The sequence below is a fragment of the Aulostomus chinensis genome, chromosome 3, assembly GCF_037954235.1.
Source record: "Aulostomus chinensis isolate RoL2024-O1b breed Wild chromosome 3, RoL_Achi_v1.0, whole genome shotgun sequence".
NCBI classification, from domain to species: domain Eukaryota; kingdom Metazoa; phylum Chordata; class Actinopteri; order Syngnathiformes; family Aulostomidae; genus Aulostomus; species Aulostomus chinensis.
Genome location: NC_141322.1, coordinates 7,144,222 through 7,163,503, shown reverse-complemented (window position 1 = coordinate 7,163,503; position 19,282 = coordinate 7,144,222). Strand labels below are relative to the sequence as shown.

At 40.2% G+C, this 19,282-nt stretch overlaps 1 protein-coding gene across 2 annotated transcripts in view; it reads right to left on the bottom strand.

Moving 5' to 3' along the window:
• The window catches only part of epha8 (eph receptor A8), a 135,998-nt gene that overhangs the window by 58,261 nt on the left and 58,455 nt on the right, over positions 1 to 19,282 (bottom strand). For both annotated transcript variants that reach the window (XM_086198397.1, XM_086198398.1), the window contains exons 3-6: positions 16,999 to 17,052; positions 15,514 to 15,657; positions 13,510 to 13,659; positions 10,675 to 10,990 (exon numbers count right to left, since the gene is read on the bottom strand). In XM_086198397.1, the coding sequence (XP_086054523.1) occupies positions 10,675 to 10,990; positions 13,510 to 13,659; positions 15,514 to 15,657; positions 16,999 to 17,052 (664 nt within the window). The remainder of the gene's footprint in view (positions 1 to 10,674; positions 10,991 to 13,509; positions 13,660 to 15,513; positions 15,658 to 16,998; positions 17,053 to 19,282) is intronic.

Genomic DNA, 19,282 nt, shown 5'->3' with positions numbered 1-19,282 from the left:
GCAATGTAGTGTACATTGGGGGAAACAGGGTCCTGATAGCCAAAGCGGATGATGATGAAAATGACAACAGTAAGACTGTTGTTATCCCTTGAGGTTGAAGTGATTACATTCCTCAGAGTTCAAATGAAGTTTATGGCTAATATCTTGCGAAATGATGTCAGACAACTGAAATCTGGGTGGGAATCTGTATCATGTTGTGTGTGAATGTGAGCACTCACACCATGCAGCCTTACTGCCTGCAGGCTCTGAGCCTGCCTCTGTTTTTCTGAAGCGTCAGTGTCATTTGCCTCAAAACAGTAACAGTGTTGTTGATCAGCAGTTGTTTACAAAGTGCTGGGAGGATGGAACTAATTTGATTACTCTATCCACCTCCCCTCCAGACCCCCCCTACCCCTCCTCTGGAGACCTACAATCTGAGCTTCTTGTATGATCTTTATAGCTGCCTGCCATGAGTTGATACAGCTGTTATGAATATGGTGCATTTATGCGTCCATGAGCTGGAGAATAATGAAATTCTCACCAAATAATCTGTTCCCACAATCACTTAACTGTGTCTTTATCAGAACTTTGCCTGGAGGAAAAACACAGTGGGAGCCATTGCAGCAACAAAGCACTCCCTACATGAAACATTTTGCAATTATGGGCTTATTTTCACTTTAACCTCTAGAAGTGACATCCCATGAATTACATACAGCTCTCAGACATGTTCTACAATATTAGATGTTTGATTTGAGTGTACAACATGGAGTATAGGGTAATCTCCTCCTTCATCTCACCATCACATCAACTTACAATGAAGCTGCTTCATACTGTATGTACTTTCAATGTTCCCACACACACTGACATCCTACTGGCTTTACTACATTACACTGAAAACTCATACGAGAAAACCCTGCTGACAGTAGACAGATAGTTTGTGCTTGCATTCTTCCAGCATAAGCAAACATTCTTGCATTAGGAGGAACTAAACTCCCAAACCAGCCATATGTGTCGGGATATTTTCTGCTAATGACTGATTGACTGATTTAGGTCCACACAGTGACATTTTAGTTCATTGTATTTGAATTTAGTATTTTCCATAGGAACTGCCCTCCAGTGGTGATGCCCAGATATTGCAATGGAAGGTTGTTTGCAGATCTGGTGGAAGCTTTCATCACCAGTCTGCCATTCCCCCTCTTTTATTGCTGCAGGGAGCAACAATCCCTCGAATCAGACGTGAGCCGACATCTCATTTTAAAATATATAATAATGGATGACAGGAAACATGGTTGACAGAATCATATTTGCTGGATTAATTCTCTGACATCAGTTATCTGTGGTTGCAAGGTGAGTGGGGGACAGCAAATGACTGGGACTTGGTCTCCTCCAAAAGTCCTCCATCTCACTGAGATTCTGTGTCACTGTCCATTTTCCAAAAACTTTCTTCCCTCCGTCAGCCCTTCCCACCCATTCCAGCCATTTATTATTTTTACTACTATTACATTTGTTTTCAAACCTCAGAACAGCATCAACACTTTATGGTACTGCCCTTTTTTTCCAGCATCCCCATGCTTGAAAAATCACAGACAAGAAGCTGTTTTGAGCGTCCCAGCTCCCGTCGTAGCTGTTCTCTGCTCCTGGTACAACGTCCTGACTTCCCCTTCAGCTCTTGTGATCTTCCCTTAAACTCCATCCATCCATCCATTGTCTTCCGCTTATTCCTATTAAGGGTCGCAGTGGGGCTGGAGCCTATCCCAGTGGCTACGGGCGGGAGGCGGGGTTCACCCTGGACAGGTCACCAGTCCATCGCAGGGCCAACATAAACAAATAACCATTCACACTCATACCTACGGTCAATTTAGAGTATCAATCAGCCTAGTCCCCAATTGCATGTCTTTGGACTGTGGGAGGAAGCCAGAGTACCCGGAGAGAACCCATGTAGGAACAGGTAGAACATGCAAATTCCACACAGAAAGATCCAGTACCCAAGCTGGGACTCAAACCTGCAACCATCTTGCTGTGAGGCAACAGTGCTAACCACTGCACCACCGTGCAGCCTCCGTTCAACGCTTTTATAAAAAAAATAATAATAATAATAATTACAGAAATGCATCACAATCTTTGGAGGTTTGGTATCTTTGGAGTCAGTTTGTTTTTTATTATGAAACAATATTTTTTGACAAATTTATGAAAATGTAAAAAAAAATGCAGTGTAGAGAGATTGAAAGAAAATCAGTTTTCCTTGGCTCCTCCTCTAGTACTCATCAAAATTTACGTAATTCAATGGTAAAAATTCACTAGGCACACGGGTTTATTAACAAAAAGCCTAAAAACTCCACCGAGATAGATTTACAATATTTACTGAGAATTTAAGAAATATGGCTATTACATTTGTTTTAACTACCACTTTTAGTCCTATCTCACGGTTGTAAAAAAGTGTGTTTGGGTTAGGGTTGTGTGTTGTGTATGTGTGTGTGTGTGCAAGTGTGTGTGTGTGCACATTTGTTTTGTGTGGCTGTGAGAGACAAACAGACAGACAGACAGAGAGGAAATAAATTCTCAAGGTGCCAATTTACACCTGGTATTGAAATGTTTATATATATTTTGCAATCTGATAGTATTTGAGTATTACCACTTGGTACTAATAATGCGTCTCTAATGTCCACATTGAGATCCGATTACATTCTGTCCCACTCAACCAAATGTCACATCCTCCTCCTCTTCTGTGGGATGTCTACTGACACGTTTCCAGCGTCAGGCTATACTATAGCATTGTTTGATAAAAAAAGAAAAAGATTAAGATGGTCCATAGAGTTGTACGTGGATGTGACACATATTTGCTTTTACACATTTGTTCACTGTCATTGTCATTTTTGTCACTGGCCACCTCTGACGGTGGCTTGGTTTCACAATCTGTCCTCGATGTGTCTCATTCACATGTGTACTTTCATGTGGTCAGGCATTATTCAATTTCATGTGGTGGGGGGGCACCTGGAGATACTGCAGTTGACTCGTAATCAGAGGGTTACTAGTTTGAACATCTCTTTTGAACGTTTTTGCACCTTGCATTAACAGTTTTCATTATGAATGTGTGTGTGTTTGTGTGCACTTGTCTGTCTGTGTGTGTGTGTGTGTGTGTTTTTAAAGCCCTTTGAGATGTGAGTAGACTAGAAAATGTAAATGCAGCCCATTTACCATATAAATGAAGTTTTTTCACTTTCACTTTTTACGTTAAGTCTAACGGATGACATCTGCAACAATCCAGTTATTTTTCTCGGTGAAGGAGTGTGGATACTTTCCCATTAATGTTCACATTGGAGTCTAATCTTCTCTATTCTAGTATTCCACCCTTCCGCTACTTAACTCTTAACTCAGCACCTGCACATGATCATCCGCAAAGCTGCTCTGTGCTGGCCTGGCCGATGTTCACCCATGGTGAGAGCAACATACCCAACCGGTGCTTGAATATTCCACTGAGCCTTGCACTTAAAATTCAAATTTCAATTTTGACCTCAGTTGCCCCTGACCTTTTAAACTATACAACATCACATTAACAAGCAGCAGAAAGCCCTCCAGTGCTCCTCTTCCTTCATCCTGCAGCTCTGTGTGTTTGCACGATGGCTGCAGGGAGGGTCAGAGACAGTCTGAGGGGGGTGTGGAATTAGGCTTGCTTGGATACACACCAACACACATAAACAACTCAAGTTTCTCTCATGCACATCACTTGACTTTTTTACCTTTGTTATTTTGTGAAAAATATCTAGGTATTGCCAGATATAACCATAACCTTGCAATTTCCATTTTTTTGTTTTAAAATACTTTGAAGTATATGCAAATTATTATTACTGTTTTGTTTTATTTTATTTTTTAAGATTTTGTTCTCGTTATTTCTCTTTTTATTGATAATGATGATTTTATATTTTAGGCTATTTATTTAACTCAAAGTCAGCTTTGTAAAATGGCTTTGACCCATTTATGAGTAAAGTTCAATAGATCATGTGGGTATTTATGTAGATAATCATGTGTGATTATACTGTAGCTGAAGCATTATTTGCTGCAGAACCGCAGAGACAATGTGTTGAAGGATTGTTTCATTTTTACATTTTTGTTTAATTAAAAAAAAGTAATTTAATCAGTATTTTTACAGTATGTCTCTATAGTCATCAAAAGTTTTTTTTTAATTTTTTTGTATGGTTTTATTGTAAGTTTTACGATTTTCATATTTTCAATAATTTCTCTAACTAGTTTGGTCACAAAGATTGAATGTAATCTGTTAAAATGGGAAAGGAACTCTAAAGTAAAGTCAAATATGAAAAAGCTATTTAATTAAGGTACTGGGTATGTAACAGTTGTGAATTTCCAGTCATTTCTCCAAAAAAGCCTCAACATTGAAACCCAAATAAATATGTATCAATTATTGATTTAGAAATAAAAAATATTATTCATGATTTTAGATAGATATGCTTTTAATGTCTGGTTAGAATTTGAAATAACAATGTGTGAATGCAACCTCCACCTCCTTTTATGTACATTTTTTACAATTAAAAAAATAGAAAAGAAAATCACACTCTTCATAAAACCTGAGGGGAACATTTAAAAAAAACTCAGCACTTTTTTTTTTAGAGTTTTAGCCTTAAAATGTTCAACTTCAGTAAGTTACAGACTGATGAGTTTCAGTCATTCACACCAAATATGTCAAGCTGAAATGTATATCCATATGTGTGATAATCTGGAAGTATTTTGGAGATCAGTTTATCATGTCAGTCACTTTTCAAGTAAACATTGCTGGTTTCAGCCTCTCAATTGAGAGACTTTCATCTACAGAAAAAGAAATATCTTCAACTTTTGGATTGCTGTGAAAAAAAAACATTGAAAAACAAGACAAAATATTTAGATCATTATTTAAAAAAAAGACAATTGCTGCAGATTTAATTTCCATATGATATAATGGTGTATCCATAAAAAACACAGAGTCAACCAAAGACAAATGTTGTCATTCTCATAGCTGGATTATGTTATTTTAAATAGACTATAATTATTAACGTAAACCTATGAAAGTGCAGGTTACAGAGAAAGACAACAGGCTATATTCCATTGACTGACCACCACCCCCAACTATGTATGTGTGTGTGTGTGTGTGTGTGTGTGTGTGTGTGTGTGTGTGTGTGTGTGTGTGTGTGTGTGTGTGTGTGTGTGTGAGGCTCGGCTTCACTGGCTGAGCTGAGTAAATGTGACCAGCCTAAGTGTGTGTGTCTCATATCAGTGTGTCCTCGATCGCTCTCACTGTATGGGGCACTTTAGTCCATTCTTCACTGGCACCAGGAGGCACGCAAACACACAGTAATACACATATAGTACACACCTGCACACATTTACTGGTATGCACAAGTACACACAGTGTTTTGATGTAAAGTCAAGTGGACAAGAGGTCGAGTGAACCACTCCGCCAGAGTCTCTCTCTCTCTCCCCGCCTCTCTGTTCTTACGTCTTTCATTGCTTCCCTCCCTGTGACACTTTTAACGGTATGTCACGCAATCCTTAGCTCTCTCTCTCTCTCACAAATGCACACACACACACACACACACACACACACACACACACACACACACACACACAATCATGTCGTGCTCTCAGCCAAAGCTCTGCACCTTTGTCAGGGGAGGACCACTTAGGCACGCTGATGCACACACACACACACACACACACACACACACACACACACAACATCCATGTCTGAGTCTTTTCTTGTCCACACACACATTAAGCCATCTTCCTTTCACCATCTCGTGCCCTGCCCTCCTCTCTATGTCTGCGTGACTGTGGCTGGGTTTGGTGGGAGTAAATTAGCACGACCCATTTTGTTGCCAGAAGAGAAAAGACGTCAGAGGTAGACATGTGAAGAGTGCTTTGTTTAGCTACTGTGTGTCTGCTATGGCTGCACTGATGTTTACTGCGAAAAAAAGAGTTAGGTAGGAATGTCACCTCCAGCTCAGAATTATTATAAAACAAATCAATTCTGCCAACTTGGTTGCTTTTTATGCTTGTTTCCCGTTTCATTCCAGTAACCCCAGATAATGTACACAAGTGTTTTCCACAGCCTCATCAAAGTGGTTCCAGAAACAAACCAAGACATGAGGTGATTTGTCCTTTGACTGTGGTCACACTTTTCTCTGTTCCTCTTCAGAGGCTGCATTTCACTCCTGATGCTAATTGCTTGTGACAAATAATAGAAATTCTGTAAGTGGCAATCTGAATTTAACAATGCGCGCGCGCGCACATACACACACACACACACACACACACACACACACACACACACACACACAGAGGTTTGTGCAACTTTCCTTTTTAGGATATCCCATTGATTTTCATTCATATGGATGACTTAATAAAAAAAAAAAAACACCCTAACCATAACCTAACCTCAATTCAGACCTTAATTGTAACTATTACCAGAAACACATAAATTACCTTGTGACATTTTAGGACCAGTCTTGGTCCCCATGGAGACTAAAGGTCCTGCAACAGGCAGGTAAAACGTGATGATATCATGACAGCTCATGCATGGACACTCGCAGCATTTATGAGTAAAATGACCAGTCATATTAGTAACAATATATTAGTAACGGTGGTGCAGTGGTCAGCACTGTCGCCTCACAGCAAGAAGGATCTGGGTTTGAGCAACGGCTTGAGCACGGGATCTTTCTGTGTGGAGTTTGCATGTTCTCCCTGTGCCTGCGGGGGGCTCTGCTACTCCCACTTCCTCCCACAGTCCAAAGACATGCAAATGGGGACTAGGCTAATTAAATGCTCTAAATCGACCGTAGGCTTGACTGTGTGTGTGAATGGTTGTCTGTCGATATGTTTTGGCCCTGTGATGGACTGGAAACCTGTCCAGAGTGAACCCCACCTCTTGCCCAAAGGCTGCTGGGATAGGCTCCAGCCCCCCCTATCCTTAATAGGATAAGCAGTGGAAAATGGATGGCTGGATGGATATTAGTAACATAGCATAAGAAATTGCAGTTTTGTCATTTTTCCTGACTACTCGACCAGAAAAGAAGCCAGCTGTTGCAGAGGTTTTAAGCTTTTTTGATATATACATGTGACTTTGAAAGAAAAGCGGTTTCTTACTATTATCTAAGCCTATCATGCTCTCAGAGAGGGCTCCGCTAATTTCTCTGACCGCCCTAACTGACTTAACTAAATTTGATAACTTTGTTCAAACTTTAATTGGTGTGGACGGTAACTATATCCTTGCAGATATATTAGAAAATTGAATTTGCTTTTCATCAACACAACTGAGATGGCGGTGAGTATTAATGGCACTGGATCACTGATTAAGAGTTGCTTCCTGAGTTCATTTTAAAACAGCAAAGTCCAGGTGTATTCTGAATTTTTATTCGCAATTGCAGAATTACCACTCATGGAGTCCTGCCACCATAATGCATTGTGGGTTATATACTTAACCAAATACTGTTCCTGAGTGGTCTTACAATAAGTGTGGATTAAGTGCAATTCTGCACTTACCCTAAGTGTCAGAAATAAGAAGCTGCTTTTTGCAATGGCTGATGCAACCAAGAGGCATCAGCCCAGCAACAGTGTGTGACAACAAAGAACAACTCAGAGAGACAACATGAACCCATTGGAAAAATCTCTGCAGCCTCTTCCTCACTCTGTGGATAAGTACTTCCCAATCAGGACTAAGGATTTCACTCAGAAACTGATGGAGTGTAACATTGTTGCTCTCACGACCTGCAGGGATAGAAACAACCTGTTTGATCAGTTCCTGTATTTTCATGCACAAAGAAAATTAGTTCATGATAGTTCTTTTACCCTCGCTGCAAAGTGTTGCACACACACACACACACACACACACACACACACACACACACACACACACACACAGTCTCTCCTTGTGTTCCTTGCACATTTTCAGCAGTGTGCTCCCTATTTTTTTAGTTCCTGTTTTATTGTGAATCTCTTGTGCTCTTCTTTATCCATGGTCACTGGTGTCTTGTCTATTTATCGGTCCTCATCAGCTTTGTTCCCAGTGTTTCTTCCTCAACCTTTCCTGCCCTTGTGTTCTTCCAACTGTGACTCTTGTGTCATTAATTTGGTTTGCTGTCTTGTCATTGTCAGATCCTATGTTCCCCTTCCCCAGTTCATTTTGCCATTTGTTCACTTGCCTGGGGATCCATCCATCCATTTCCTGTACTACTTATTTGTAAAGGGTTTGGGGGGGGGGGGGATTTGGAGGGGTGCACACCCAGATGGGTCACCAATTGATTGCAGGGGTTCAGTATCTTGCTCAAGAATACTTCGACATGGTGACAGGGGCAAGTGAGGATCGAACCATCAACCCTTCAGTTGCTAGATGGCCACACTACATCCAAGCCATGCCACCCCTGTCTCGCGTAGTGATTGTAAGTCATATTTTGGTTTAGTTTTTCTAGTTTTGTTTATAAATCATAGAGTGTCTCAATTCCTGCCAATGAGTGGGATCATTCCAACTATGGACTCAGTACAGGAAAAGTGATTACTCAGGCTGAGGAGACTTTTAACCTTAAGCATTCAGTCAGGCTTTGAGGGCAGTCATCTAACAATTTATCATGGCTTCCTTGGGGTGGAGCAAGGACAAGGCATGGATATCATATCTACCCCAGAGCTGTTTGATGCTTTTTTATGATTTTTTGGGGGCTGCTGTATTCATCTAGCTGGGCTGCAGCAGTTTTCCTGGCCACAAGACCATCTCCATACCTCCAGCCTACCCAGCTGTCCTACATCAGGTTAGCATCAGGCCAGAATATTAACTCTTTGCCACCATTATTTCTTGCCAGCCACTGCCAACATTTTTCAACATTGTTACCAATATTTAAAAATCCCTACAATATTTTGTGCTTTTATTCTAAGAAATTGAACATCTATTTTCACTTGAAAATGCTTCTTTGTAAGTGCATCTATTCTCTATTTTTATCAACACTTGAGTGAAGGTTGAAAAAAGTGTCATTTTCAGATATAAGGCTGAGAAAAACACATTGCTTTGTTTTTGTTTGTTATCTTTATATGATACATTGATTATTTTGAAAAACAAGAGTTGAGTTATTTTTCACTACCATACAGATACTTCAATCAATAGTAATTGGCCTGGTGGGGTTACCCCCGGACCCCCCCCCCCCCCCCCCCCCCCCTCCAGACAACCAGCCCATCAGTCTACCTCTTCTGCCTGCCTGACACCTATGCCTGGTCCAAAGTTGACCTAGCGCATCATTTAATCAGCAGCTTCTTGTTATTTCTGGAACTTCTTGTTTGCTTGTTTTTGGTCCTAGATGTGCAGTTGTGCCCTGACATGACAGAAATGACAGCAAGCGATGATGAAACATCCACAAATGACAGTCAATATAATCAATACCGGGGAAAGAGTGAACCATACGTAGATGTAGGTGCGACATCAACCCTGCTCCCGTATCTCTCTAATGTCTGCCTAAGACAGATCTTGCTGATTAAATTTGAGGTGCTCCATGGCTTTGCATCCAGTTACATGTCACATCTCCTCATTTCAACCAAGATATGTGCAAGATTGACAGCAAGGACACATTTGACACATAGAGCAAGTTTGGTTGACTTGGATGATTAGCATTATATTGCTCCATAAATATTTATACAATATACAATTGTGACTCCAAATCATCGGGCATTTTACTGCCTCTCACTCATGAAGATATAAAACCGATTTCACAAACTGGGGATTACAAATATTAGTAGGGGACTCACTGTTTAGCACATTACGATTACATGGTTGCAAGTTCAGTGTGCGTGATCCTAGTTTAAAAGAACATAAAAGCTGTGAGGCATTACATTGCTAGTAACCTGGCAAAAAAAATAAAACCCCTAAAACTAATATTTGATTGTGAACGGCGCACTGAAATGTTTTCAAGTCAGCACTGCCGACTTCAACCCAGCCCACACAAGCATTTGTAGAAAAAAAGAACAATCAGAAATTTCTCATTTGAAACATGAATAAACAGATGAAGTAACTATGTTTAACGACTCTAATGATTAGCTTTCAGGGTCTAGTTTCAGCATGTCATGTTTCGCTTTCAGGACACTAACTGAAATGTCCACTTCATCAGGATGAAGTGCAAAACTGCAGCTCAGCGGAAGACCATTTTTCTCTAGTGTCTTTTCCTGTCACTTAGCTCTACATCCAGTGCATGACAAAACTAACTGAAAGTGAAGTTAAGTTTTTAGGTTTAAACAGCAACCCGTGAGAGCGCATTTTCAAGTAGTCCAAGTTTGTTTTGTGTTAGTCAGGTCTCTGACCTAAATAGCTGAGGGTGGACACTGATGGTAATTATTCAACAGGAGGAGAAACGTTCAAGCAGCACCTACAACTCCATGCCAGTTTTTGATGTTTCAAATAGAATCCATGCTCCAACCACACCAAAGTTATGATATGATATACAAAAGTCTTTGATGTTATTAGACGGGAAGTAGATTTAATTCACTTATTACTTTCATGAAAATCCCTGTAGCATTATATTGTGGCTGGTAATATTCCCACCAGAATACTGACATCAGCAAGCTGCTTGGAGCAGACGGACACACTCAGTTACAAGGACGTTAACTGTAGATCAAGTTCACACTCTCCTAAGGGATTCACACCATCAGACAACAAAACTGGCTGTGGTCACTTACCGATGCAAGCCTCTCGATGCTCTTCAAATCCAGCTGAGCACACACACCTGCCAATGGGCACCAGCCACTCGCCCTCAGCACTGCAGTACATCTTAGGTGTGTCCCTTTCTTCTGCGTGATCCACACACTGACCTCTGACCTCAACCAGAGATGAGGAGTCAGCGCCCGTGACTACATCCGTGAATACTGCCAGGTTCCGACTCACACCTACACAGCGTTTGTAGTACACTCGCACGGAGATGAGAGCGATGCATGCGCCTATGTCCTGAAAGGCCAGGTAGAAGCCTCGTCTGGTGAGAGGGCCCACTCCTCGCACCTGTGGCAACACATGGGTTTGACATGCTCATCTCACATCTCAGGCAACCATGGCTGTGCAACACACACGAGTGTGTACATCAGTCATAGCAATAATTCAGTCATGCAGGAATTTCACCCAATGTCAAATCAATGTGATTTAAAATAACAACAAATGTTATTTAATGACACTTTACGAACAGAGCACATCTACAACCACACACTTTAAATTAATTCAATGAGTCACTGCATTTGAGCCCAGTTTTTGGAAATGGTTCCTGTAAACCTGGGATTGATCTCACATGAGAACAAAGAGATTATGGGGATAGATGATGAAATATATTCTTGTTAGTCTGTAGCATTACAGTTATCTTTGGTCAGAAATTATATGTAATATTGCTAACTGTTTTTTCTTTGGGATATCATCACCATTAGCCCAAATGCTGTATTTCAGTAGTTTAGAATGATTGCTTTATGTCATCACAGGGAGCAGGTTTTCATCCACTGAGCCTATCATGATGCAACTGTAGAAGCCCAGAACAGACAAAGTAAATCTGTTTGCATTTGGCATTTATGCTCATATCTTGACTATCTCCATTGCATCAAAACTCTATTGCCTCAATAAAAGACATAACCCGCAGAAACTCAGAAGAAGTACATCTATTGTTGTGGAGCTACATACATATGATAATGTGATGTAATCCCATCAAAAAGTATCATATCAATTTTTACTGCGATTGACAGAAATTTTGTTTTTTCTATGCGATTTTTAGGATTTTTCCAGTGGGCGACCCAGGAGCACATCCAGAAGGGTTGAAACATATGTCACAGAGGACAACAGAGAGGAGAATCATCTTAAACCTGCTCCCTGCTCCAAAAAATGACCAGACTCAAAAAATAAAAGTGGCACATTTTAACTTATGGATCACCTAGAAATGTTTTGCCCATGTTTCTACATTCAGAAATGGTGTGGATCAATGTTTTTGAGTCTAAAATTGCAGTAAGATATCTCCACTTAACTAGCACCAAACATTCCACTTTTATTTCTATTTATATTCTCAAGGTTTTTGCAGAAGGGTTCATTCATATATCATTCATAACCTGCCTTAGACAACATTATATTTCAAAAAGCATGGTAAAGATATTTTTCAGGTTTCAGATTTTCTGACTGATGTATTTGCTTTCCGCTCTAAGAAGTAATTCAAGGATCTTTTTGTAACCACCAACCTGCCTGGTAACAAGATATTCACTCATTTACATTCCATTAATTAAGTGTTGTTTTTTCATTGAGGATAATTTGAGCTTAATTTTTCACAATTTCAAAAGCTGATGCCTTTTGCACTGTTGCTGTTGTTGTTGAGCTTCAGCAATATTTCTTGAGTCTGACTAAAGTTTTACTGTGAAACTTCATATCTGCTCTGAGCTGATCACAGTAGGTTCAAATGTCTGATTCACTTATTAAAATATGTGACAGACTTAACAGCAATGACTTCAAAGCTTTAACATGTAAATTCACAGATTCCCAGGGCCCTTGTTGATGTATGCACATTTCTGTGTGTGTGTGCGTGTGTGTGTTCAATTCAGATTGCCAGATTGTGACAGAGAGAGAGAGAGAGAGAGAAAGAGAGAGATTGAAGCAGGCCAGTGGGGCCCCAGTTTGCCAGTTGCAGGGATCACCAACTTCCTCAGTCCCAGGAAGTCCACGTAAAAAAGCAAAACAAAAAACAACTCAGAAGAAAAAAACTACAATAAAAGGGACTGAGGTCTGCCAACTAATTTACTGGGCTTGCCTGTCCAAGGCAATGAATGGGACGTACAGTAAGAGGGGGGTCTGCCCATTATGAACTTTTGCGATTTCTTTGGGCTTCCATGACATAACATTGATAATGCCCCCCCCCCAACACACACACACACACACACACACACACACACACACACACACACACACACACACACACACACACACACACAAAAGCAACACACTCCTCCACCCCCCAACTGCCATAGCACTACTTTTAAACCCCACTGTATTTCCTCTGTTGTCTTTGATGGAAATATAACTATTTATTATATCTTGTTATATGATCAGGTCAGCTGCATACATACTCAGTAAGGGTCAGATGTTTTTTAGAATGAATATGTAGGTGATTGTTAGATGTTATAATGTAGACATCATTTAAACCTGTCTGAATAGATTAGAAGATAGAAAAGTCCTGAAATATAGCGTAACCCTAACACACTGATGTAACACAATGTATCAACCAAGTTCTGAGTTACATTTGTCTGTTTGAACAATAGCTCAGTATTTTCTGTCTGTAACACTGAACTAAATCCTGCTATGGGCTGCTACGGAAATCCGCAAATTTGAGCATAAAAGAGCTGCAGTGACCAGACTGGTTAAGGCTCTCCCGGGAAAAATGTTTCCAACTTGTCTGAAACTCCTGTGGATATGGGTATGCAATAATTTATATTAATAGAAGTAATAGAAGAAAGATTCAACAAGCCTAGCGTGACATTTATGAGTTGTAGTTTTGCTGATACCTCAGTGTTGAGTTTGAGTCTGCGGACCCCCAAGTCCACCCCTGTGAAGCTCTCATCAGCAGCGATGGTGTCAATCTTAATGAACTGGTTCTCCCGTATTGCCGAGCCCACTGCTCTGTCTGACTCATAGTAGTACAGGTTGAAGGTTTCCTGCAGAAAAAAAACACAAGCCACAGTTTATATGCTGCTGCAAAACACTTTAAAGGCAACTACTGCTGAAAAAAAGAAACACTTGACATGTCGGCTAACAATGTGCCGATTGCAATGATTGAAGATTTTCAGCACACAGAACAAATCTTGGAGGTATTACTTAAAGTAATTGAAAGTGTATGGATAAATGATTTATAAATGTATTTGGCCTATTTAGACTAAACATGGGACAAGCTATCATTGCCTGCTCACATGAATGTATTCCTTTTTGAATCTAAAATAGCCCCAGTCTCACAGTACACAGTACAGTCTCATGATGCTATAACCCAGTCAGTAGACTGTCAGACATTTTAACATATGTCAGACTTTCCCAAAAATGTTTTGCTTTCCATGTGCCATTTAATAAAGTTTATTCAATGTTTTTTTTCAAAAGCAGGTGTTTTATCAAGATATCTGGGTATTTTCAAACATTGCTAATAATTCATTTTAACCAGAAGAAATGACACACCGGAAAATAACTACACAGCTCAAGGGAGGCACACAGGGCATCCTCTCTCCCTCACCTTGGCTCCTCTGGCCACATCTCCATCATACTGGCATCTGAATACAGACCTTGGGTGGAACTGGTCAACCAGTCAAATAGCAAATCAGAGCGTAACCAGAGGAAAGCACCATGACCTTAATGGACTGCCATGAAACTACTGACTGGAATATCTTGAGAGAAGCAGTTATGTGCCAGCACTACACTGACCTACAGGCGCACGCTATGATGGACTACAACAACATGTGCATGGATGATGTGATAGAGTGGGAGACTGACACACTAGCCAGGAGCACGTACCCAATAGTACATCCAAAGCTGAGACCAGTACAACATGGCTGGTTCGTGAAACCTTGATCAAACTGTTCAAATATGAATAAAGGCTGTGTTACCTCATCAGAAACACACTTAGGTGGACTGTTTGGTTGTAAAATTAAATTGTTTGTTACTTGGCCACCATGTTAGAAACAACAACCACCAATGACATTGCTGCACAGGTACACTGACATATCATCCCCTCTCAATGGAAGTCCATGGAAAATTAAATGTTGCAGAAAATAAATTTATGTAGAAATGACATGTAATGTCCTTAAAAATTCCTTATATGCCATCCCTTGAGATCTTGAACTGTGTTAACGCTTCTGCAATTAATCAACTCTCATTTTTTCCCCCCCAGCTACTTATCGTATTGCTATAATTTGAAGGCATACGGTAAAACTTTTTTATGGAACACGGTGTCTTCATGGGCAGGGAGAAAATTTGCATGGCTCACTATGAGACAGAAGATTGATCTCATTTTAGTCTATATGGATTAAACTGTTGGATTAAAATCTAAAAGCCTATAATTGGACAATTTATATATATATATATATATATATATATATATATATATATATATATATATATATATATATATATACGTATTGATGCATTAATAACTCATTTACAAGTAGGTTTGACAAATGTATGAAATATTTCTAATACTGTATGTCCTCTACAGTGTCTCTGCACTGCAGGGAATATAATTTTACCTGTGTAAATCTAGGAATAGTTGATCCATGATAATAATAAATGATATGCATCTTCTGGTCTGATGTGTTATAACAGTTGTGAAAATACATTCAATGGTCTGTTATCCCAAAGTGGAAAAGCCCTGTCTTTGAACTTTGAAAAGCTCAGATTGTGATTTTTATGTGCTGGCATTTATATTATCAGAGGAACATCATATTTATCTTTCTCCCCACGTTTACATTTTCAACCCCCACTCGCCCCACTGGCATTCACACACTCCTCTGTGTGAGTGTGAGTGTTACCTTGCATGTGCCCAGTACTCCTGGCATGCTGTTACAGTCTCTCAGGGTGAACTTGACCTCGATGTAGATCCTCCTGGCTCCTTCACGACTGACCCAGCCTGTTCTCAGCCAGTTGTTCTGGCTGGGGCTCATCACGTTACACACCTGATCAAATCAAGTCGCAAACAGCAGCAGTAATGTCAGCACTAAAAACAAATGTTTTAGGTATTGGATTTTTCATCTCCTACACTTTCCTCTGGGTATCTGTTGACATGACTACTCCCCTCTCCTCTGTGTATTCGGCTTTATTACTGTGTATTTGGAGAGCTGACATGAGCTCTGTACAAACACTAACGTAAACCAATATCTTTCACATTGATTTTACCACAGGTAAAATCTATTGCTGAATCTTTTTTTCCCATTGTGTGCTTTTGTAAACATCTTACTAATATGATCCATAATACATTTTTTGACAAAGCTGTATGGTTTCTAAAATATTAGAGAAGATGATGCCTAAGCTTACAAGTGAATGTGTCTGGCAGTGTCACATGCAGCAGTTAGATACTTTGGATGTCAATGAGGTTGAATCAGAAATTGAGTAGTTGCAGTGTGATCATGAGATAAAACACCCATCTATTTTCCATTATTTTAGCCTTCAGGTGGGTCGCCAGTTCATCTCAGGGCCAACACATATAGACGGATAACCATTCACTCTCATAGTCTCACCTATGGTCAATTTAGAGTATTCCATTAACCTAGTCCCCTCTCTTGGACAGTGGGAGGAAGCCGGAGTACCCAGACAGAATCCTAGAAGGCACAGGGAGAACATGCAAACTCCACACAGAAAGACCCTGTGCTCGGGCTGGGGCTCAAACCCGGAACCTTTTTGCTGTGCCGCCCTGAGATAATACAAGCTTTTGCAAACTTGTGGACAGACCTGACAAAGCATTATTATTTGTCCATTTTGGCATAATGATGTCATTATTTTTGCATCAGTTAGATCCTTTTTTGCAACTTAAACATAGCCAAATGTAAGATGGATGCGACAGTCATACAGACACACTTCCTATTAACCATTTACTGAGTTGCATGCCACTCCAGATGTTATCACAAACCTTGACACAGCAGGAGTTTGTTTTTCACATTTCTAAAATTGTATGTATATAAAGCCTGAAATACAGCACGTAGTGATGTATGTAACATGTAGGTTGAATATTGAGGTTACTTGGTCTTGAAGTTCTCATGAGTTTAAGACTGGTAATGCGATGACAGAACACTTCCAAACTTTCACCACAACTTAACACCCTTGAAATATTAAATTTCATTCATTATTCTTTATTTAGAAACATTAATCAAGCAAATATGAAATAGTGGCATATGATTAATCATCCAGTGGGTTTTTTAGAATCTACTTTGATTATGGAGTGAAATGGTGGGGAAGTGATATGGGTGTAACAATAATTAAGCCTAATAAAGGCTCCATCCTCTGCACAGACGGTTACAAACCTGGTATGTGTGGATGGGACTGAAGTACTCGTCCATCTCGTTAATAGCGTCCCACTGAAAGAAAGAGAAAAATTCTTGAGTCAGACTAATGTTCACGTCTTCAGATTCATATATGCAGCTTCTATATTTCCCACATGGTCGTAAGAGGCTGTGTGGCTCCCTCACCATATTAGGAGATTATAAACTTTGACTTCTAATGAAACCTGTGGTGATTCCTGGCATGCTGGTGTGGAGGCGGTGCATGTATCACAGGCAATATTTGAACCTCTCCAAAGACAAAGACGACTGTTGGTGATTCTATATGAATATCTTGCTGTCATACACACTTTGACAATGAAGAACAAATGCATTTCATGTCCTCCCTAATATTTCTCTTTGTAAAATCTCCTTCAACATAATAGTATAACTGGGATTAGCACAGTTTTGAAATATGCTGATGTACTACCTTCTGCATGTGATCCACACTTCAGAATTCACTTAATGTAATTCCAATGGGACACATTTTCCTTTAATGAGAAGCCCCTCATGTATGTGATTAGATTGATGTTGTTTACTGAATGGTGCTGGCGGCGCAGTAATACAATTATGAGATGAACAGGAAGTGAAATGTGTTGGTATTTCTAAATGTTCCTTACACCTTCCTCCACTGACTATATCCAGCACCACAGGGAACATCAGCTCTGCAGTGCTGGTACATGTGAGGTATGTGTATGTACATGGCAGCACTTTTACTGTGTAGCACCATGTAATAGATAATAACCTCATTTCTATGAACAAATCAAAGGCCCCACACTGGTCAGTATTTCATAGCTCTGTTGTTATATACAGGACAAAAACTCTGCACATACATTTACAGACACTAGAACTTGAAAACTGCAGTTAGTTGTCAGTGTCAGGTCCAAATTAACTTGACCAGTTTGAGTCTTTATGTACTGATTTGGACAAACATCCGAAAGAGTAAACACTATAACACACAGAATATATTTGTTAATGGTATTACCCCTTTCCAAGGAAAAAGGTAAGACTATTATCTAAGCAGGCATTTTGAAAAAAAAAAAGCAGAATATATGAAATATCATATCCGTGGCAGTGATGCAGAGCACAATGATCTTAAAAGACCGATGACACAAGAAGTCCTTTCAATCTTGAGAGTATAAGTATGAGTATGAATCCAGACAGTGAGGATATAGTGTCTGTAGAAAGAGGCGCAGTTAATTCAGAGCCCCTTCAGCTTACCCCGTGTGTGTGCGTGCGTGCGTGCGTGCGTGTGTGTGTGTGCGTGTGTGTGTGTATTCTTGCACTTGCCCTGATGGATGTCTGCAGTGATGTTTTAAATGCTTTGGACATCAATGTCTTTACGAGGCAAGCCAAATCTCCCTTCAACACAGTGTTTTATTATGGTTTATAGGAAGCAGAGTGATATTACGTCTACTACCATCTACCAACTCATTTAGATGAAGTGAATATAAACCAGTTCCTTTTCGAAACTTTACATTTCCAAATTACAGACTGTATTGTGAATTTGCTTGCATTCTTTTTAGTTTGTTTGAACTGAACTTCGACCTAACTCTTGTGAGCACTGATTATAAGCCACTCCCCACCACCACCACCATTACCTCCAAGGGGACGAAAAAAACATGTACGCATCCCCCGTTTTGTTCCACAGAAAAGAGTACAATCAGCAATCCCTATTCATTTCTTCGTCAATTGACTCTGTTTAGTAATGTATCAGCTCCATTTCAAATTGCTGGTGATGAAACATGACAACAGTGGACAAATTAATCCTTTTCCTGTCTCCTGGGCAATGTTATCATACACAATCAGTGTAAAAACACAGCTCTCCCTGGCTGTACCTAGAATTACCTCAACTACAGGCCTGAATTTGCTCAAATATGAGCATAGCCAGTTTTTTTGGCAGCAATAATCAACATGCATAATTCCAGTGTTAGCCATGATCCTCCTGGGCCCAGGATCTTTGTGCCAGAAGTAGAGTAATTGAAAGGGAAAGTGTTGACCCTGGGAAGCTAGAAGCCCCTCCACAATGAACTCCGCCCTGGATAAGAAGACTGTATGGGCTTTTCATGAAAGCCCTCAAGACTACCCCTGCCCCCCCTGCCCCCCCTGCACCGAATGCGCGCATGCATACACACACACACACACACACACACACACACACACACACACACACACACACACACACACACACACACACACACACACAAACACACACACATTCTCCCTAAGGCGCCACCAGCATAAAACCAGCACAATAATTAAGATGTAG